At 32.7% G+C, this 24571-nt stretch overlaps 1 protein-coding gene across 1 annotated transcript; it reads right to left on the reverse strand.

Moving 5' to 3' along the window:
* Positions 1-1463: 1463 nt before the first annotated feature.
* On the reverse strand, positions 1464-9990 carry LOC109789474 (uncharacterized). Its single transcript, XM_020348441.3, has 4 exons — positions 9704-9990; positions 8446-8516; positions 6968-7103; positions 1464-1783 (listed from the first exon to the last, which is right to left on the reverse strand). The coding sequence occupies exons 1-4, from the start codon at positions 9858-9860 to the stop codon at positions 1698-1700; spliced, it is 450 nt and encodes a 149-aa protein (XP_020204030.1). The 5' UTR covers positions 9861-9990; the 3' UTR covers positions 1464-1697.
* Positions 9991-24571: the final 14581 nt, after the last annotated feature.

Consider the following 24571-nt stretch of genomic DNA (forward strand, 5'->3'; position numbering starts at 1 on the left):
TGATTTAGTCACGCTTAGGTTGATTTAGTCATCTCTTTGCTGACTAAGTCACACTAAGGTTGAGTTAGACATGTTTAGAACAATTTAGTTATGGTAAAATTAACAAAATTATGAGTAACGTATTGTACTTTGTAATAAATTATCCATATAGGATAATAACTTTCTTTGTCTTACGCTTTCTTTTTATTAGTTAAAAATAAGGAATTACGTCAAAAGTATGGTTACACTTTATCATTCTCTCATATTGTTATGTTGCTCAAACACTTAGTGACTTGGGTATTGGAATGCTTGCAAGTGGTCACCATTGTCATCCACATTGTTTGGGCATTGTTTTGTTGTAGTAGTGGTTTGTAGCATTTGTCGTATTCTTCATTCAAACATTGGTGTTGTGTGGGAAACACTTCTTCTAGTTTGTTAGAATGGTGACTACACATTCTTACATAGTTATTGACTTTGATCCCATGCTTCTTCAACCTTGGCTACTCAGGAATGGAGAAAAACCTCTATTACTTCAAATGAAAGTATGATACTTGTCACTCCACAACAAGTTCTACTTGTGATAGGTGCGGAGATTGGTGTTTCACATCGTGCGACTCCTATTTTATCCATGGATTCTAGAATAATGAATGCATATTTGTTTGCTTTGTGAATAATTTTCATGGCTAAGGTTGTGTATTACTTTAACAACAATGCAAAACCATATGTGGATCAATAGAGGCACTTGATTGTTGGAGTTATCCCTAGTGATCAATCATCTATTTGAATCATGGCTTTGCTAAAGGCATTTTATTTATTATCTTAATTGCTAATGTTAGTGTTTTAATTAAGTATAACAACATCTGTAATAAAATTGATTTGTTCAAAGATATATTAAAGATAGTTGATTGTGAGATTCTTTGACAAAGGACAATATTTTTAAAAATATCTGTAGTCGAGTATTATTCTTAACAAGGACAAAAATAATAAATTAAGATTATTATATGAGTTGATTAATGATTGCATCTTGTAGGTCATGGATATAGAGATATATCAAGTCATGACATACAAGTATAAATATTGGAGATAAATACTTATATTTCCTAAAGCTGAAATGTACAAATTGATTTTAACTAATAGAATAAGCTAAATTTATTTTACTTTTTTATTTTTCTTTTCCTAAGTATTTACAGAAAATTTATCCAAGACCTAAAACATAAAGTTTATGTTGATCTAACAACTTTTTCATTTATTTTACGAATTTATCAAATTACTCACAATATTTAATATTTATCAGAAATTAAAAAAAAAGTTACCCTCTCTACCCTTTTCCTCCAAAATTATCTCTCAATCATACCCTAATATAGTAGTAGCTTCAAGCTATATTTCATATCAATAATGCCTTGATTTTCACTCCACAACTGCTGTCTTCACACAATTTTCATGATACTATGTTTCTTGAAAAGTAACAGTTAAAAGCATGAAGATACAATCAAACAAGATCAACATATACGGTTTATTTTTATTTTTTCTTTTAAATAAAGAAAACAAAAGTACCAGAATAGTAATGGGATCAATCTCTCAATCACGAATTCTTTCTGTAAGAAAGATGCCTTTATAACACAAGATAACTCTTGAAATTTAAAGATCCTATACAGTGTACACTAATAACTACTAAATCAACATGTTAACTTTCACTTGATATCAGAGAATATATAAAGTCAAGCTTGAGAGGAAGTTGTTCCATTTTTCTCCAATTCTCTTTGTCTGGCCCTCTCCATCTTCCTCTTTCGCCATTCCTCCAAAGCTGACAACCAAGAACATCAAAGGGAATTAATTCCAATGCCAATATACTATTGTGGTATGATTTAAAGCCAACGCTGAGAATCAAAAACATCAAAAGGAATTTCTCTTTACTGAAATACCTTAGGTTTCAAAATGAGCAGCTTGAAATTGGAACAATGGATATATTGTACAACAAATTCTAGAAGAACAAATTGTATACAATAGCAGCAAAACCCCTTACATGGATCAAATGATGCCATTGTAGTTTGTAGAAAACAGTCTTTAGAAAGAACTCAAGAACAAATCCAATATTTTGAAATCATGATTTAAGCTTTGTTTATATCAGCTTTAGAACACAAATAGATAATGTCATTTCAGGGTTATAAGTTTTAATTTGGATATGACTGTTGGAGGAAAACACACAAGAATGGACAGTGAACCAGAAGAGAGTAACCTTTTCCATTATTGAATTTGTTTTTTATTACACACGGCATATACTCTATTCATAGAGCCATTGAGTATACCAACTGACTAACAAACTTTTACTTGAGTTAACTACACACTTCCCCCTAATTTAATTTCTCAAAGATACCATACCCAATTCAGCTCTAAGCTTCTCAAACCTGTCTCTCTTTAGAGATTTAGTTAATACATCAGCTATTTGTAACTCAGTGGGGTAGTAGACCAGTTCCAACCTTCCATCATTAACTTGTTCTCTTAGAAAGTGAAATCTAGTCTCTATATGCTTGCTTCTGCCATGTGATACAGGATTTTTAGCTAGATTTATAGCTGACCTATTGTCAACTAATAACTGCATAGGCTTTTCAGCATCTACTGACATCTTCAAAACTGAATCAAGCCAAATAGCTTGACAAGCTGCATAGGAACCAGCAATATTCTCAACTTCACAAGATGATAATGCCACAACTACTTGCTTCTTACAACACCAAGCGATTGGTGCACCCAAGAATTTGAATAAGCAGTCAGTAGTGCTCCTTCTATCACCTCCTGTCTCCACACCAATCTGAATCTGAGTAATCTAGCAAGTCAACTTGTAGTTGATTTTTGTTTTGAAATAAGTAATAACACTCCAAACTTCAGTGTTCATTTTATTTGATTTCTTTGGATTGCTTATAAATCTGCTGATCAGTACAACTGCACAGCAGATATTAGGTGTGCTATTGCAGAGATATCTGAAAGAACCAGCCACCTGCTTCTACAATGTACCGTCTACAGTCTCCTCTTCTTCATTCAATTCTTTGAATATGATATTTATCTCTGCTGTAGTTATTGCTGCATTACAACCTTCCATATTAAACTTTCTTAATTCCTCAGTTGCATACTTTTATTGATGAAGCACAATTCTTTTGAAGGTTTTCACAAACTCCATCCCCAAGAAATATGTCAAATTGCCCAAATGTCATTTCAAATTCAAACAACAGCAGAGTTTTCAAAAGCTCAATCTCAGTGAAATCACTTCTTGTGATTAACACATCATCCACATAAAGGCACATCAGCTGCAAATTCTCACCATTTTGGAGCTTCACATATATACCATGCTCAACTGAACGCTTTTGAAAATGAAGCTTCAACAGAAAAGAATCAATCCTCTTATTCCAGGTTCTAGGGGCCTGTTTCAAGCCATATAAAGCTTTATTCAACTTATACACCTTGCTTTTCACTTCAATTTCAAATCCAAGTGGCTGCGAAACATATACTTCCTCCTCAAGTGGACCATTTAAGAAAGTTGATTTCACATCTAGCTGAAACAAGGTCATCTTTTTCCACTTGCCAATACCACAGCTAGCCTTATTGTCTCAATTCGAGTCACTAGAACAAATATACTAAATAATCAAGACCTTGTTTTTGTAAGAATCCCCTAGCCACCAATCTTGCCTTATGCTTGGCAATTGATCCTTCAGGATTAAATTCAACTTAAATACCTATTTAACATATATTGATCGTTTTTTAATGGACAGTTCAGTTAAAGTTCAGGTCTATTTTTTCTCTATGGCCTGCAACTCTTCTATCATGGCAGCTCTCCGCAATTCTTGCTTCATTTCTTCCACATAGTCAATTGGTTCTGTCTCTGCTAACAAAACAAATATACAAATCACTTTCCAATGTTATTGCATTATCAAGGAACAATTCAAAAATTTTGAGATGGTTCACTGTTGGTTTTCTGCCAGTCCAAACTTCTTCTGGCACCTTTGTGGGGCACTTGTTCAACACATAAATTGCAATAGAAACTGCTTCACCCCAAAATGAATGTGGTAGCTTCTTCTTGCTATGTCAAGAATTGTCCAATTCCTTCTCTCTACCAAGCCATTATATTGTGGGGTATATGGAGTTGTGACTTCATGTTGAATGACATGCTCCACACAATAGGACTTAAACTCATGGGAAGTATACTCTCCTCCTCCATTTGTTTTGAGTATCTTCAATGCTTTCCCACTTTGCTTCTCAACCATAGCTTTGAATTTTTTAAAGACTACAAACACATCTTGGCCTTTAGCGAGTATAAACACATCATGCAGCTATGTTCATCTACAAATGAAGTGAAATATTTGTTTCCTCTGAGATAAGGCACTTCAAAAGGTCCACACACATCAGAATAAACAACATGCAACAAATTTGTAGCTCTCATATGTATATATGATTTAAAAGCATTTCTTGGCTGTTTACCAGTGAGACATTCTTTACTCATTTTATTAGGCATAGCAATACGTCCATTTACCATTTCTTTGTCGGCTAACTACTTTAGACTATTGAATTTAAATGACCAAACCTCATGCCAAAGTCAATTTGATTTGTCAATCGCAATTGCTGTTAGGCATTGACTTTCAACAATTTGGAGCTTGGTTTGAAATGTCCTGTTCTTTGAAAGAGGAGACTTCAACACCAATCTCTGACTTGAATCATATAGCTCAAGGAAATCATTCTTCATGGAGACTGAGAAACCCTTTTCTACCAATTGTCCCACACTAAGTAGATTGCATTTCATACTAGGAACATACACATTTTCAATCAGTTGTGCCTTGTTTCCCTTTCTTTTGATCACAACATCACCAACACCTTCAACTGCTTTAGTTCTATTATCAACAAATCGAACCTTGCATTGTCTATTTGTATCAAGATTAGAGAGCCAATTCTTGTGTTGAGTCATATGATTGGAACATCTAGTATAAAGAAACCAGCTCTTTGAATGAGGTTCATTATCTTGAGTTGTGCCCATAAGAAGCACATGTTCATCATCAGTGTCATCTTGAGCCATATGAGCCGCATCATCATTGTTTCTGTTTTTTTTCTTTCCTTAGCCATGCCAACACTCACTTGCATAATGTCCCATTTCTCCCAATTATAGCAATGGATCTTTCTTTTATCATGGCCTTTCTTTCCACCTCTACCTCTACTAGATCATCCTCTCCCGTCTCTGTTTGAGGATTTTGGTTTAATATTATCATTCGACTGATCTTGATTTGAAAACCATCCCTCTTTATTGGATCTACAATTCTGCTTGCCTTTCCTCCACTTTCCTTGATATGCACCCCACTTCTTTGAAACTTGAGCTTGCAATGCTTGTTCAACAGCCTTCCCAGCACTTCATGCAAATAATCTCAGGTCATTAGCTTCCAAAGAACCTTGGAGCTCCTCAACCTTCATAATTTATGTCCTTAGAATACTCTATCCCAACCATAATGTAATCAAATTTAGGAGTGAGGGTAATCAAAATTTGCTCTACCAAATTCTGATATGTAACTAATTCTTCGCAAGTCCTCATTGAATTCACTATCAACTAAAGCCTATTGAAGCGATCTACAATAGACTCTTGATCAAGCATGGACAGTAACTCATTGTCTTCTAAGAGACTGCAACTTAACTTTCTTGATCTTCAGCACCTCCATGTGCTTTCTGCAGAATGGTCAAAGCCACTTTAGCTGAAATGGCTTTGGAGATCTTCTCAAAATTGCCAAGGTCCACACATTGATGAAGAAGGCATCAAGCCTTAGGTCTTCAATCTTCTGCTCTGGATACCACTTTGTTGGAGGGAAACACACCAGAAAGGACAGTGAAACAGAGAAAAGAGAGAGTAACCTTTTCCTATTATTGAAATCTCTTTATGGCAGACTCTATTTGTAGAGTCATTGAGTATACAAATTGACTAACAAACTTTTACTTGAATTAACTATAACAATGACACAAGTGAAGGACACAAAAGGATCAAAACAAGTGAACACAGAACTTCAAAAAAAAAATCAATGAAATGTAATTTCACTGGAATCCATTTTAAATGTTTAGCTGGAAGAAAATACTTGCTAAGGTTATTATTTAAGTAAAGAGGCTGGTACAAAACCTACATTAGGAAACAAAATTGGAGGCATAATATGGTCTAACAAAGGAACAGCTAGCTGCAAGTGTGCTGGAAGCAGGGTTTGCTTAAGGCATTTTTAGGGTTTGGTAGGTTTTGGGGTGAAAACAAAGAAGAAAAGAGTTAGGATCTAGAAAGTGAAAACTTGGGTAGATGATCCAGACTATTGGAAGCCTTAAATCAGAGAGCTCCAGGCTTTAAATATAGCGTAGCTAAGATATCTAAATAAAATTTACTGCTAATCCTAAGCCTTTAAAAACAAATCATGTCTCTATTACAAATAGCACAATCGAAAGATCCTCACATAAAATGGCTAATGTTGTTCAACTTATAACTATAGTTTCCCATCATTTTATTGCCATTTCACATGATAATCCAAATGTAACGGAATTGGAATAATAATTGAGTAATAATCCATGGAAAAGAACTTCATGAATAACTTTTTTTTGTGGTGACAACTGACAACAGGGAAGTGATGAGCATACACATTTATAGTTTACTGTTAGGATATAGAATAAAGGGAATTAGAGTAGTTACCACTTAGAAGGATATCATGGGCCAGGCCCATCATATCTATGAATAGGAGTTACAGGGTAAAGGGGATTCATTCATGAGTAATTCTTTGTGGGAATAGAGAAGTGGCTCTTATGAAAAAGGGGAAACCCTTGGAGGAGAGATTTCTCCCTTATTTTGCGTTCTTTTCAACCTATTCAATAAAATCTTTCTTTACTTTCTCATTTCAATTCTTGGTTCCTAACATTTACTGTGTTTCCTGAGTATTTGAACACAAAAGAGAGTCATGATTGAGATAAGTATGTAAGGAGAAAAGAAAAACACCTTTCAAGCTGGTAGCATCATTCAAGGAACGGAAATCCTTTAACCTTTTAGATAGATCAACTGCAGCAGTCTGCTTTGTGTCTTTCTTCTGGGCTGCTTCTGGTTCAGTGTATGCTTCCTGCTCAATCTCCCTCACCTAAAACAGAAGTCACTCAGATTTACAGAAAAATGCTTAAAAAATATATAAATCAGAAGTTAAACCAGACATGTATACAGCAGCCCTGGCCCTGCCTTAGCCTCTCCAGAGGAAGACAAACAAGGACATTGCTAAGACAGTTGAGAAACAAATATTGACCCACCAAAAAGTTTACAAATGTATTTGCTAATATAAGAATTTTAATTTTCAGATGCGTATGCCTAAAGCTCACTGTATAGAGACGATCACAGTGAAAAGTAAGCTGCATACTGAAACTTTATCAGCATACTCATGTATTAGTACTGCAAACTTCTAAATGTAATTCAACACTTAACATGCAAAAGGAGAACTTCAAGGAAAGGAAAATGATAATTATGTGTGCATATGTAGCCATGACTGCCATGGTGAGGAAACAAGGCTAAATTATACATCATTTTCACTTCTCAATTCCAATATTCAACTCAGCTACCATGATGTCTAACTTTTGAATTTTAGACTCTGAGCAATTTATTTTAAAGTAAAAGCCTGTAGATACAAGTTTAGAAGCACTTTTGAAAGTTTATCTATTGAAAACAACTTATTTTTAATAGAGAAGCCCTTAAAATTGGAAGAGAAGCCATTAAAATTGCTTTTAACTTGATTCCAAATAAGCTCTAACTGAAAGATTAAGTATCTGATTACAATGGATATGAGGAGGCATATCAATGATGGTTTCATGTTCTATTAACATGCCCAGCTGAAGAACTAAAAATTTACAATTTATATTACTCTGATCAAACTATGTCCTGGAGTTCTGGAAAAAAAATGAAGATTTACATAATCCAGAGCTATGAAGTCAGTGAACTGCAACTTAGTCAGACTGGTGTGTCATGGTAATAATTTCTTTCAAATTCTCATCCATTTACTGTCGGTTGACTACACAAAAATATAAATTTTATAAAAAATAAAAAAAAACTGAGGGATTTGGCTGAAACAATACAAATTTGAGCATGGACAAGAAAAATGAGTTTAAAGAAGTATATCTTAATTTGAGTTAAGTTGATGCAGATAGACAGACAAAGCTTTCAAGTCACTGGTGCATAGAAAAATTAGTGTAGGGGAAAGACTATGTATGTGAATAATTAGAAAATGACCTCCGAACAATGAATTGAAACCCACAACAAAGTTCTAGGTTTGTTCCAGAACTTCTGAAATAAATTATCAATTTGAAATAAAAATGCAAGAATTGTTTTATTGTGTGTTCCTGTGTAAGTTATACCATTGGCATTTGAGTATCATTAATGTACAACAAGCATAGTGATAACACAAATACAGTGAACAACAAAACTAATTCCCAACTCACTCTTTTTATCAGCTCCACTGGTATCAAGGCAAGACGAATTGCTTCAGATTCCATAATGTAACTGCGTTGAGCTGCAATTTAAAATTAACAATTAAGAACATATGATACAAGCAAGTTTCACGAATAATTCACAGAATAACAACAGTCTATTAGAGGCGTTTGAAAAGTAGAACCAGTGGCATTTATAAGAGACACCTATTTTGTCCAAAGCTCAAAAATTGAATGTTTTCATTCTCATTTCTGTCAGTTTAACTAATGTTAAGAGATAAAAATCAATTCTTGATCCTGCACACATAAAAAATAGAGCATTGGGTAATGGGGATAATTCAATACAAAAAACAAATTCACAACAAGGTAAGGTTGACGATGACCTTGTCCTTTGTTACACTTCAAGAAGAAAAAAATAACAACAAAAGGCAAGGTTTGGAGGTGTGGCTTGTAGACAACAGTAAACTGCATTCACTATCATCTTGTTAAAACTTAAAAGAACCTAAACAATTTTTTTCCAAGTAACAGCTTCTCATAGATGCTATTGTTTCCTTACAATCATTATGAAAATTCAGTAATCTTGTTTTTGTCATAGCATACCAGTCTAAACCCTGCATTGGATCATCTCAAGTTATTCTCTCATATTTTATATCATGTTAGGGATAGAAAGACACAAAAACCAATTATAGTGAGACCAACTATTAAATGCATAGAGACCATTAAACTTTTTTTTTTCTTGTATATTTGCTTCTCATAGCAAGCAAGGATTCAAATACAAACCCGTCTAAAACCATGTCACAAAATTCAGACACTAGCCACAAATTCAAACCTCATCACTTCAGGATCACCCACAAAGCTAATCTGAGAAAATATCGAACAACACTCGCATATTATTGTAGACAGAAAGAAAATAAAATATGACAACCACTTGCCAAGAAAACCATCTGAAACATTAGTAAATTACATACCCATGACATGACAACTCAAACTCACAATTCTGAGGTCTAAGTACCACCAACAATATCCCAAATCACAAACTATCATAAAAAGAATAACTTAAAAATCAAAAGAACAAAAAGGCTCACCCCCCACCTAATCCAATCGCACAAAAAGCCACAATATTTACCCAAAAGATCACAACTGTAGGACATGATCAGCGAAATCACAAAATACCCATCATCCAATTCAACTACAAGGATACAAATTTTCACAATAAAGAAAGAAATTCTGAAAAAAAAAAAAAAAAAAAAAAAAAAAAAAAAAAACTAGCCTGAGTTCGAGGTAGCGTTGGAAGATTTGTTGCGGGTGTAGGCAGAGGTGAGAAAAGCATGAAGCAAGAAGATTGCAGTGATCATATTGAGGAAACACACGACCATGGTTGCATTTCTGAAGGATAATCTGAGCCTCCACCATTGCTGCACCTCCATTTTTTTTTTATTCTGTTAACTTTGAAACACACACAGCTTATGAGTTACTTTTAACAACAACTTTTTATTTGCTGTATTCACGCCGTGGGACCTGAACGCCACTCTTCTGCTCACTTGGAAAAGGAAAGGAAAGTGGTAGCTGCTGTTAATTTGGCTTATGTAAAATATTACATGTGCTATTTAGTGTGCCTTTAAAAATATATACACCGGGTCCCTTATCCAAGAATAAATCTTGAAAGTCTTTTTTTTCCTATGAAAGAAATTTTATTTAATAATTTACTTTTTATCAAATTTTAGTGATATAATTCTTAAATTAAAAAAAATAAATTTATCAAAATTTATTCATGGAACAGATATATCTCCTCTATGTATATATTTTTTAAAGACACATGAAATAGCACATGAAATATTTACATGAGCCAAACTAGTAGTAATTACCACTTTCCTCTCCATTTCCAAGTGAGCAAATTTGGAGGCACGTTTAGGTGCCACGGCGTGAATATAGCAAATAAAAAGTGATTGTCACAAATAACCCATAACCTGTGTGTTTCAAAGATAACAGAATAAAAAGTAAAAATATAGGTGCAGAATGGTGGAGGCTTAGATTGTCCTTCAGGAATGCAACCATGGTGGTGTGTTTCCTCCACATGATCACTGCAATCTTCTTGTTTCATGGTTTTCTCACCTCTGACTACACCCGCAACAAATCCTCTAATGCTACCTTTAAACTCAGGTCATTCCTTTACATACATACTCCTATTATAACAAATTATATTAAAAAAGTTTGAATATAACTAAAATTTAAATAAAGTTTACATAAAAAAATAATTGAAAATTATAAAATTAGAATTTAAATGTTTTCGTAATTATACTAATAGCAATAAGTGGATTTAGAAGATATTTAACTATTAAAAATTTAAATAAAATCAAATTCACATAAATTTAAATAAAATTATAAAAGTCAATAAAATTATATTCAAAACAATAATGAAAGCATCTTTATGAATTAGAATATTAGTGAGTTCAATATAATAAAGTCAACATATATATAGAGAAAGGAGGAATCTTTTTATTCTAGGAATAAGTCTATTTAGACTTACTCTGTTCCATAACTCATGTTCTACACCAAATTTTAACGATCCAACCGTTTAATTTAAAGTTATTAATGCATAAATCAAATCTGTAAATTTTTAAAAAATTTGAAAATCATTTGATACTTCATTTCATTAATTCAAATTGACGGATAATCATAAAATCATTTTATACATTGATTTGAATTAATGAAACGAAGTATCAAATGATTTTCAAATTTTCTAAAAATTTGCAGATTTAATCTATACATTAAGAACTTTAAATTGAATGGTTGGATTATTGAAAGTTGATGTAAAAGATGAGTTATTGAACAAAATAAGTCTAGGTAAACTTACTCCTAGAATAAAAAGATCTCTCCTTATATATATATATATATATATATATATATATATATATATATATATATATATATATATATATATATATAATGATATTTATATAGATTAAATATTAGTGAGTATGGATATTTGAAAATAAGGATACTATGATACTTATATTGGTCTTGCTATCCGCAGATGCTCATTTACAATATTTATTTTCTACCTTATCTACAAATATTTATTATCCACATATATCTACAAATATGAATTTTTTTTACAATCCTAACCTCTATGAATTATTTTTAAAATAATAAATAATAAAAATCATATAATAGTAAATAGTCATATAAAATAAAAACGGTTATGGAATGAATAAAAAATTGTAATTTATAAAAGAGTAATTATAAAGATAAAATTAGACAAAAATTGTATATATCAAAGTATAATCCTATTATAATTATTACTAATAAAGTTGAAATACTCCATATTTCTATTTATTTTATTTAAATAAGAAATAAAATATAAAAAGAAAAAAGTAGTGCACAATTTTAAAGAATGAGTTTAATGACACCACTCTTGAAAAAGGAAAAAAAACTGGCCAGAGTGAAAAAACAAAAACGGAAGAACAAAGGCCTGATAATAAATGTAACATGTTGCAGTTACAAACCCATGGTGGTTGGTTAAAGAATTTATGAAGATAAGATATGTGTAAACAAAAAAGAAAATTATGCAAAGTTCACTCATTAGGATAAATAAAGATGTGATTATATCAGTAAAGAAGAGGAAAGGATTCAAAAGAATGTGGATATCAATTCAGGATATCCTTTTGTTAATATTATAATATATATATATATATATATATATATATATATATATATTAATTTTTTTCTTTTATAGTTAGCAATATTCGTTGAGAGTTTATTTGGCCAACTTCTTTTTAAATTAAAATTGAAAATAAGATCTTAAAGAAAATAAAAGTTGCTTATCGACTTTATTTTGTTTTGTTTTAAAATTCTTTTTAAGCTAAAAGTTGTTTGATTAAAAAATTTAAAATATTTAATTTTATTTAAAAATTAGCGTAATGACCCATGTCTTGTACAGAACATTGTACTCATATATTATTATAGTATTATATTTTTTCATAAATTTTAAATTTTTAAATTTATTAATATATATATATATAACTGTGTTACTTCGTAAAAATTAAATAAAGATAATAATAATAATAATAATAATAATAATGAGTGTATATACATAAATTCGAATAATTTTATATTTTTTATGTCTTATATAAATACGATATGTCTTATATAAAGTAAATTTTTTTAAGTGTTTTATATAAAACTAAACAGCTTACATAATGTTTTTATTAAAAAAAAATATTTAATATTTGATATAATGAACTCATAAAAAAAAAAGAATAAATAAATCATCAATATCAGTTTCAACCTCCTGATGAATATTAATTTAAAATATAGTGTAGATGATTGGTTAGTTTGTATTCAAGGATGGAACCAAAAATTTTGACTTGAGAAGAAATAAGAAAAATTTATTAACACTTATATCTAAATATTCTAATATCATAAATAATTTATTAATATATATTTCTTTTTTATCTTTTTTCCACTCATTATATATCAATAATCCATATATTCATTTTTTAAAATGTAAATTAATATGATAATTTTTATTTATTTATTTATTTATATATAGTATTTTTTATATAAATTTTAAGGATCATAAGATTATTTTTAATAATAATTTTGATACATTTTTATAAGGGGGAAGGAGCATGTTCCCTTTAGGCCTCCCTTCCTCCTCCCTGCTTGTTTAATTGTTTAATGACATTTAAAAAAATTTAACCTTATAACATCTTTCCTCTTTCAAAATTGACTCAAATTTATCAACCAAATTATTTTATACACAACATTGAATTTTGTCAAACTGCATAAAACGAATTAGATAGTTATGAATAAAATAATATTACTAATAAAAATAACATTAATTTAAGGATATCTTGTCATTCATGATGACCATTTCAATAAAATAAAAATACCAATGAGATTATGAGATGAAAACAATAATGAATAAGAAGAAGAAAAAAAAAAGGACATTTACTTGCTATAATTTATTTTCTATTTTTGTCATTAGTGAACCTTGAGGAAGAGTTGATCCTATAGTAAAAAGGAAGTACATAAAAATATTGTATCCAATGATAGTTGAAACTTGAAAGAAAAGAATAATAAAAAATAAATAATATATGTTGGTCGCAGTTATCCTAATTAATATAAATAATCTAATTACTTTAATATTTGTCTTTAATGTTTCACCTTTGTTAAATACTCAAAAACAAGACTAAAAATAATAGAATATGTAAGGCGTAGTGGAAAGAAGAAATAATAAATAAATAAATAAATAAATAACAAGGAAGAGAAATATCAAATAAAAATTGAACAATGAGATGAAAATAATAAGAAAAAGAAATGAACATACCCATAATTTTTCTTTTCTTTTATCATTATTGGCGAACCTTTGCAGAAGAGTCATTCCTAGAGAAAAGAAGAAATACAAAACAATAGTGCATCCAAGAGACGGTTAGAAGAAGAATATATAATAGTCGTATCCTAATTAGTTTATATATACTATATATAAAGAAGATATTAACAAACTTTCAAAAAAAAAAATATAAAGGAGATCTTTCTTTTGATTTTCACTTTTTTTTATAGATATTTATACTTTTTATTATATATTAATTTTTTAAAACATAATATCATTTAAGAGTAAAATAGAAAGAAAAAAGAAAAAAAATATATATATATATATACACACAAAATATATATAAAGAAGATCTTAACAAATTTTAAAAATATATATATATAAGAGATTTGATTTTCACATTTCTTTTAGATATTTATACTTTTATTATATATTAATTCTTTTCACTATCATATCATTTTAAGGTAAGATAGAAAGAATATTATATATATATATATATATATATATATATATATATATATAATTTTTGTCCATTTTATTAATAATAACTATATCTTATTTTTATAACGACCTGCTATGATCCTTACATTAAACGATATAACTACTAACTTGAGATCATATACTTACAAATATTAGAACACGTATAATATTGCAAGTATATCAGGATGAAACAAAACAACTACTCTAGTATGTGCAATATACATACAATAATCCTGTATATATAAATATGCAACTAATGTTGTTTGTCAAGCAACTATAACTATCTACCAACAACAAGTAGTCATCAAAATCATCTAGTTCCTACGCCACTGTATGACCTTCACTACAACACTCCAACCCTACCCTTGTCCTGCTCTCATACCACATATGATCATCACAGTCCAAGCCACATGGAAACAAGTAAGGGTAAGTTAGGAAAAGAAACAACATATTTATATGTATACAAGCAACCTAGGAACATCACAACATCATCACATCTTTGACAATACAACAACTTAGCATCACAACATACAACACAAATCAACATACTCCAACTTTTAATCAACACAACAACACATTTCATCACAATTCAATGCAGTACATGAACAACACAATCATCTAAATACATCATATGCTCAAGACAGCAACTATATGCGTCATCACGCATTTCAACTAGGAGATCTCCTACAACATAGGGTAAATGATTTAATTGGTTTGATCCTACTGAACCGATAACACAGGATGATTGTTAGAGCTTTATTCGAGTCAAGCTCTGAAACTCCGCAAGAGACAATCTCTTAAGCCAATAAAAATACTGATATCATTGATAATTTCATAATACATCTATTTATCGAGATAGAGCTAACAACCTTTTAATCTTATGTCTTTAAAAGATATAAATTAACTAATCCTAGAATAATCTTATCTATTAATAAGATAACGTAACAAACTAACAACTAGATAAAATGCTATTATTTATTAACGATAAAATCTATTGCGCATGACGGTGCACTTTGAAGTCTAACTTTTGTTGTCTTATCTCCAAGGGTCATAACATTACCCCTCCCATGAAAAAGGACCTTGTCCTCAAGGGCCTGCTTGGTATAGATGTCGACCAACACATCCCAAGATTCGCAAGTGGCCTCTTCGCGTGGCTTCCCTGCCCATTCAACTAAAACTTGGTACTCATCACCCTCAGTGGTTGAAACAGTGCGTTCAGAAATGATTGCTTGTGGCTCCGGAAGTTGGTTTGAGGCAGTGTCATCGTAGACGAGTGAATCTGGAGGTGTGGGTCCCGAATAAACCTTCAATAAGGAGATATGGAAAACCGGGTGAATCCGACTATGAGATGGGAGATCCAACTGATATGCCACCTTGCCAATACATTCTAAGACACGAAAAGGGTCGAAATATCGCTTAGCTAGCTTAAAGTTGAGTCTCTGAGCTGCAGATTGTTGACGGTAAGCGTGGAATTTCACCCACACCCATTGGTCCACCTCGAAATGCTTGTTAAGTCGCTTAGAATCAGCGTATTTTTTCATTCGCAATTGTGCTCTGGTAAGATTGGCTTTTAGTGTACTCTGAATGTTATGACGATCGATCAGTATGGAGTCCACTTCATCTACTGATGTCGTGCCTGTCGTGTATGATGGAAGTAACCTTGGATTAGAACCATATAACGCCGCATGAGGAGTCATTCCGATGGCAGTATGATACGTGGTGTTGTAGTTTAATTCTGCCCAAGGTAGGTATACTTGCCACTGTTGCGGGTGATCCGAAGCAAAAACCCGTAAATATTGTTCGAGGCAACGATTGACGACTTCTGTCTGGCCATCGCTTTATGGATGGTATGCCGTTGAGTAGCACAGATCAGTCCCCCCTGCATGCATGAGTTGCCGCCAGAAAGCGCTTAAGAATATTGGATCTCTATCCGAAACTATACCTAACGGAAATCCATGTAATCGAACGATATTATCTAAGAATATTGCAGCCACAATCTTTCCGGTGTGAATCCAGTTTTGAGAGGCATAAAGTGCGCTGTTTTTTTCAAACGGTCCACCACAACAAATACTGCTGTAAAACCTTTAGAAGAGGGAAGGCCGACGATGAAATCTATTGAAATTTCGGTCCAAGGAGTAGTAGGAATTGGTAAAGGTTGAAGAAGACCTTGTGTTTTGTGGTGACGTATTTAATTTGTTGGCATTGAATACATGTCCTCACATATTTTTCCACCGATTGCTTCATTCCCGTCCAATAAAATTGTTCAGCTACCCGTTTATATGTTTTTAATATGCCGGCATGCCCTCCTTGTGGTGTGGAGTGGAATTCGTACAACACCTTAGTCACTAAAGGAGAGTCTTGTGGTATGTAAAAACGAGAACGGTATAGAAGCAGACCGTTTTGGATATCAAAATCTGGGGAAAGCTTGTTCTGGGTATGTAATTCATGGTACTTACGGAGCTCAGGGTCCGACAAGTTTGCATTCCGCAATTCTGCGATAACCGCACTTTCGACTTGGGTATAAATATGAAAGTGCTCCGCTGGAAGCCGAGATAATGAATCAGCAGCAACATTTATGTTTCCAGGACGATAGATGATGTCAAATTCATACCCCAAGAGCTTTGTAAGATAGTATTGTTGGTCGGGAGTTTGTATCACTTGCGTCATCAATTCCTGTAAGCTCTTATGGTCTGTTCGAATAGTGAATTTGCGTCCTAGCAAGTAGTGGCGCCACCTAGCAACTGCATGTGTAATAGCATAGATTTCATGCACGTATGTGGATGCATTGCGCATGCGGAATGAAAGTTTCTTACTAAAGAAAGCTAATGGATGACCTTGTTGAGTCAATACTGCTCCAATTCCCTCATTACTCGCATCAGTGTCCACCTCGAAGGGAATAGAGAAATTTGGAAGAGCTAGGGTTGGTGTCGAAGTTAGAGTCTGCTTGAGTAGCGTGAGTGCCTTTTCAGATTCGGGAGTCAATGAAAACTGTCGCGCTTCAACATCTCAGTAAGTGGAAAAGCAATGGTGGCATAGTTCTTGACAAAGCGGCGATAGTAACCAGTGATGCCAAGAAATCCTCGTAATTGCTTAATAGTTTGTGGTAGTGGCCACGATGTAATAGTGTCAGTTTTGGACTTATCGACCTCCACCCCTCTCGCGGATACAACATGTCCCAAGTAATGCACTGAGTCTTTGCAAAAAACACATTTGGTAAACTTAACGAAAAAGGCATGCGTGCGTAGTGTATCCAAAACCAGTTGAAGGTGATGTAAATGGTCCTCCCAATTCTGACTATAAATCAAAATATCATCAAAGAAGACAGCCACAAAGTTACGTAGAAATGGGCGGAAGATTCTGTTCATGGTTGCTTGAAACATAGTTGGGGCATTGGTAAGGTCGAATGGCATAACCAAAAATTCATAGTGGCGATTATGTGTGCGAAATGCCGTCTTATGAATGTCACTCTCCTTTATACGAATTTGGTGGTAACCTGAACGTAAGTCCAGTTTAGAGAATATGGTAGCACCTTGTAGTTCATCAAGAATCTCCTCAATTGTCAGCATCGGAAAAGAGTCACGCACTGTTATCGCGTTGAGGCCATGATAGTCGACACAGAAATTCCAAGAGCCATCATTCTTTTTGACTAAGAGTACTGGTGAGGAGAAGGGACTCGTGCTCTCACGAATAATGCCAGAGTGATACATTTCAGTCACCAAACGCTCAATCTCTGCTTTCTGGAAGTGAGGGTATTTATAGGGCCTGACCTGTACTGGTTTTGATTCAAAATGTAACAGAATATGGTGCGACACTTCTCTGTCAGGTGGTAAACTCTTTGATTCCTGAAAAACAACCGCATATTCTGTCAAGATGTCCTGGACTACTGCCGGAAGAGGAGTCGGAGACTTGTCGGCCTTGCACACTTGCATAGTGCACACCGATGAAATGTCATCTTGAAGGAGCATGTGTTCAATACTTCGGTTCTTGATAGGAGTAGGACTCAACAATTTCTCTGCATGTAAAATTGTAGGTATGCCATGATAATCAAATTCCATTGTTAACTGATTATAGTCGGTCAATACACGACCCAAGCCTTGTAACCACGATAGACCAAAGACCATATCGGCACTAGAAATTTTCAAGTGATAGAGATCAATTGGGAAAACAATGCCTTGCACAGTAATGGGAATGTCGTAGCTGCATTGATTGCACCATATAAAGTCTCCGCTTCCCACAAAAACTTTGAACGGTGTAATATCTGATATGTGAACACCTAAACGATGTGCAATTTCTGGTTTAACAAAATTGTAGGAACTGCCACTGTCGACTAAGATGTTAATGGAGTGACCTTGGTACGATCCTTTTAGTCGTAACGTGCGCAGGTTGTATTCTCCGGATAAGGCATTGAAACTGATCTCTGGAATTGCCTTTTCCTCGTCGGTTCTGTTATCTTCCAACAACGCGTGACAAACGTCTATGAAGTCATCGGGTGCTAACAGCATGTGACACTTGGCTTGACAGTCATGAGAAGGACTGTATTTTGCATCACAATAATAGCAAAGTCCCAAGCGACGAAATTTGCGCAATTTAGCTGCCGTAAAGCGTTTGTATGGAGGTTTGGTTGTCGTTTGGCTGGTGACGAGAGACCGTGGAGTTGATAGGGAGGAAGTGTCACTTGGTGTATTGGAAATAGTGGACGTTGATGTAGGTGGTTGGATGGTTGGGGTCGTAAATGTTTGGGTGTTAGTAATTGTAGGGAATTGATTTGCGGTGCTACGGAATGTACTGGTTCAAGTAAATTTTGCAGGTGCCACTAACGTTTGTGTCAATGACTGTTGTAAGACGACATGAGTTTGTTCATGGAGAAGAGCCAGAGCAACTGCCTCATGGTATGACGGTGGTTTGGCCAACCGTAATTGACACTTCAGGTAATCCTTGAGATCAGCCACAAAGAAACTCACCAGCCATTGTTCTGACAACCCATAGACTCTAGTGGAAAGAGCCTCAAATTGGGATTGATATTCTGTGACGGTGCCTTGCTATTTCAATTCTTTAAGCGCTTCTTGGGGGTTGGTGTATAGGTCTATGCCGAAACGTTTCTGCAACGCATCAACAAAAGTCGTCCAATCTTGAGTGTAATTGTTACGAACCATCCACTTGTACCAAGCGTAAGTAGGTCCGATCATGTGAAAACTCGCAACTTTGATGCGATGCTCCACGGGTGTGTTTGCGACATCGAAATATTCCTCCAAACGAAAAATCCAATCATCAACATCGGTCCCGTCGAATTTAGGAAGATCAATCTTGAAGTCTTTTGTGGAGATGCGTGCGGTATGCGAACGCGATGTGCTGTGTGGCATCGAATGCGTAGACACGTTTTCGGGATCTTCGTCTTCTTGTTGTTTTTTGTTTAACAGGGACATGATTTCGGTCATCTGCGTAATCATGCGTTCTTGGAAACTTGAGTTTTGTGCCTCTATGCGAGACAACTCACTCTCGATTTTTCTAAGACGAGTACCGTCAGCCATGGAACCTCTCAATGAAAACACCAATGTTAGAGCTTTATTCGAGTCAAGCTCTGAAACTCCGCAAGAGACAATCTCTTAAGCCAATAAAAATACTGATATCATTGATAATTGCATAATACATCTATTTATCGAGATAGAGCTAACAACCTTTTAATCTTATGTCTTTAAAAGATATAAATTAACTAATCCTAGAATAATCTTATCTATTAATAAGATAACGTAACAAACTAACAACTAGATAAAATGCTATTATTTATTAACGATAAAATCTACTGCCCATGACGGTGCACTTTGAAATCTAACTTTTGTTGTCTTATCTCTAGGGGTCATAACAATGATCTTTTTAAGCTTGCTAGATCAACAACAAATTAGATATAAATCCACAACATAGAAACTTAGTTTCTCGGATGTCTCCACTTAAACAAGAAAGTATAGTGCTTATGTTAGGATAGAACATCTGGGTATAGGCTTATCACGACATTAGTTAGCTTAACTAAGCCATATGGAATTAGTCTACCGACTATCATTCAAATACTACAACTATCTGATACTTGATTAGGAACTAAGTTCCCAACTTTGTATTTTACTCGATTAGTCACTTGTAATCAGCATAGTTCAACCTAACCCCAATACCGTGGTCACTTCATACACGTGTGCCTCGACCTTGCCCATACACGGTACCAACAAAGTCCTTGAGGAGAAAAAACACAACATTCACTTCAAGGGTCGACTTTCCAAGAAGGGTTTTCAACAAATTAGGCTCTCAAAGCACATAATACACTATCCACACAATGAGATAGGTGACTTTCGAAAATATTTCCTCTGGTTCTAAGTGGTCAACATAGCTCAATCAACACAACAACTCATTATATTTTCAACACAACAACTCAATCATCACTACTCATATTCAACTTCTTACTCATCATGCATCTCAACAACACATCAACATTATTCATATAGTATCTCATCACAATTGCACAACTTCACAATATACTACTCGACTCAACTTATCAACCTAATGCCATTCTCCCTGCACTCAACGTGAATGAGGTAGAGAGCCTCTGGTTCACCTATGCTTGACACCAATTTACCCACGCTCAACATGAATGAGGTAGAGAGCCTCTATGGAAATCATGCCTAACATGACCAAAGCCCACGTTCGACCTCATTTCGGTAGAGGTTCTCTGCCTCACTCATGTATGATGTCACTACATTGGCACCTGGTATCATTTAGGTAAAGAGTCTTTGTCTTGATCATGCCTAACGTCACTAAACTAGGGCCTGATGTCACAAGTCAGAGGGTTCCAAGGGCATCCACGCGCCGACGCTATTCAACCCACGCTCGATGTGACCAAGTCAGATAAATCTCCTTTAACTTATGTCTGGTGCTACCAATCCAGCACCCAATATCAGTGAGGTAAAGAGTCTCTAGCCTATATCACGCCTAATGCCTTGAAGTTGCACCCGATGCGACAATGAATTTTGTACTTAGTAGATTTATGCATTTGGCTCTCCACACCTAAAACATGGGAATTTCCAACATGTAAAGGCATAAATTACACGTATACAACATATCAAACTCATTTCCAACCAGAAATATGACATGCAACAAAGAACTTATCATCATTAACCCAAAATCTCCCAAACATATTCAAAGACTCTCAAAACCCCACAACTGAAGAATTCAATCTCTTTCCTAACAACACAACCATGGTTTAGATACAATCCAACAACATACCATTTCAATAATCAACAAAAATCAAGTTCTAACTTCTCTTACCTCCAAATTGAATATAAAATGGAAGATGGAAGGAATATGAATCTATTTGGGAGACTTCATTCGGAACCACCACCACTTGATTCTTAGCCTTTCGAGTCTTGAATCTCAACACCACTCCTATAATTTAGCTCAAGGGGAGATCACTACAGTCTAAAGAAAACTTAGATAAGAAAGGATCCTCTCAAGTTCCAGAGTCTCTCTCTTTAACTTTTCTCTAACTTATTTATTAAATCGAACTTATAAGGTCCATATCTTAAAAAAGACCTTATATACCTTCCTCTATAAGTCAAACTTGACTTTTGCTCAGAAAAACTCTTAAACGACTAAAACTCATAAGAATCCTTAAATTTCTAAAGTTCCTTAACAATTAAATAACAAATCACTACAATACATAATAATTTAATAAAATCAACAATTATTAAAATGTACAATGTTACATCTTGTCTCTATTCCATTAATATTGGAGTTGTCATTTGTTAATCTTCAATACTCAAGTGACATGTCATTAGATTACATGAAACATGAGCTTTGATATCATCGTTGGGAACAAAAAAAACTCCTTCTCTTTTACATACAACAATGATAAGAGTACACACAAAACACCATAAAATTAAAAGATAGATCACACAAAATTTATTTAGCAAGGGTCAACCCCTCATGCCTACATCTACAAAGATGTTCATTTTTTCAAAATGTATTACACACATATACACACACACATGTATATATAAATCATCCCTTCAAGTTTTGTGGGTGAAACTTGAAATCCGTTTTCATAAATTTTATGAGTTAAACTTATAAACTCCTTCTTCACAATTTTTTGGCGAAACTTGGCAAACCCCCCTTTATGGATGCAACTTGAAAACCCTCAACACAAGTTTTATGGTTAAACTTGGTAAACCCTCTTCTATATGACCCCCTTTCTTTTTTAAGGCGATAACCCCCTCTATAAATTTAGGTTGAAGTGATTCTTCTCATAGCAAGAACCTTTATTTATTAACCTAAAATTCTAATATTAAAAAAGGAAACAATTCATAAAATAAATATAATACTTTTAACCCAAAACAATATTCTAAAGACAAAATAATATCTTTCTATATTTAAACAATATCTTAAATATTTTAAATTGAAAATTGAATTGTTTGCCGCATAGTTTTAAAAATCGGACCGGTCATCGAACCGGTTAAGGTACTGGGTCAGTGGGTCAAAGGTTGAACCGGTGGGTCACTAGTTGAACCGCATGACTCGATTTTTATTAAAAAATATTTATATTAAATATATTTTATACTTATAAATTTTAATAAATTCATATCTTATTTTAAATTTCAATTTTTCTATCTTATTTAAAATTATTTTTATTTTTATTTTGTAAAAAAATACATAAAAAAATTACATGTTAAACGGTATATTAATACAAATTAAAAATATAAATAATATGTACATATATAATATGCTTGCAATTAATATCACAAAATAATATATGTAATATTTACATAGATATTGCATTATTAAATATATAACTTAAAATTAATAATATACTATAAAAGTTATTTAAGTTGTATATATTGCAAACAAATATATTAGAACAAGTAGTCATTGTTATATTTAATAAGACTCCTTGCTTTTTCATTAAGAGATTAAATTTTCATTATTATTTTTGTGATTTATGGTCCCTTAAAAAAATTTAATAAAAAAAAAGAAAAAAAAGTGGTTGAACCGGTTTGACCCACCGGTTCACCGGTTGAACCGAAAAATTGACCGGTTCAATCCGACTTGAAACGGATCGACTGCATAACCGATCCAACTTCAGATTCGAACCGGCTGGACCACCGGTTCCTGGTCCAACCAGTCCGACCGACCGGGTGGGTCCGAATTTTAAAACACTGGTTTGCCGACACTAGCCATGCACCACTCATTTGTACACATAAGCTAGAGTATGCCACACCCACATCAAATAACGGATACGCTCAAACCTTGACCAATTCCAAATCAACTTAATCAAAAATTGGGGCCTCTAATAGTGTCTTAAGTAGTTAAGATTATTTTTTCAATGGATAAAAAAATATCCCTACTATTACAAGGTGATTACATTTTTCTTATAAATTATATTTAAGATAATTTTAACTAATAAATAATATAGCTTTTTCATTAATGCACAAAATTAAACTTTAAAAGAAATAAAATGATTTAAAAATCATTATAACACCGTAAAATAAGAAGAACCGAATTCTTTTAAAATACAAAAAAGTAAAATAAAAATGAAAAATAAACATATTAATAGTGTAAAATAATTTTATATTTTATATTCAATTACAAATGATTATACGTTCCTAGTTTGTTAATTAAAAATAATTATCTCTAAAGTTATCCTAATTTTTTATTATTTGACAGTTTAAAAGTTATATATATATATATATATATATATATATATATATATATATAATTATACATGTGTATAACATAATTGCTAATTTTCTCCTGATTGCTAAGATTTTTAATTTACTAGTTAGGAGATCAGTTTCATTCCTCTAGAAATCCAAATAAACATGAGAATAATTATACCCTAGAAAAATGAGAATAGTTTTATTTTTCACAAGAAAAAAAAGTGAAAAAAATAAACTAATAGGAGAGAGAAGCGGAAATCAACAACAGCCACAGATATGAAAAAAAAAGTATAAAATAACGTCTTAATTATCAGTTTTGTCTCATTATTTCATAAATTTTATTTTCAATTTTATAATTAAAAATAATTTGTTTTAATTTTGTATATTATTTTTATTCTTTTAATTTGTGTATCATATTTTTTAAAAATTAATTTTTTATTTAATTATAAAAAATAAAAATATCAATGCTTATATATTAAACACGAACTTTGATATTATATTAGAATATTTTTAAAAATATTACATAAAAATATTTTTAGGAATTTTTTTTAATAAAAAATTTGAATTTGTTTCAGTTTTTTTTTATTTAATTTGATTTTTATTTATCATAATTATTTATAATAAAATAATA

The sequence above is a fragment of the Cajanus cajan genome, chromosome 7 (genome assembly GCF_000230855.2).
Source record: "Cajanus cajan strain Asha chromosome 7, NIPB_CcT2T_4, whole genome shotgun sequence".
Lineage (NCBI taxonomy): Eukaryota > Viridiplantae > Streptophyta > Magnoliopsida > Fabales > Fabaceae > Cajanus > Cajanus cajan.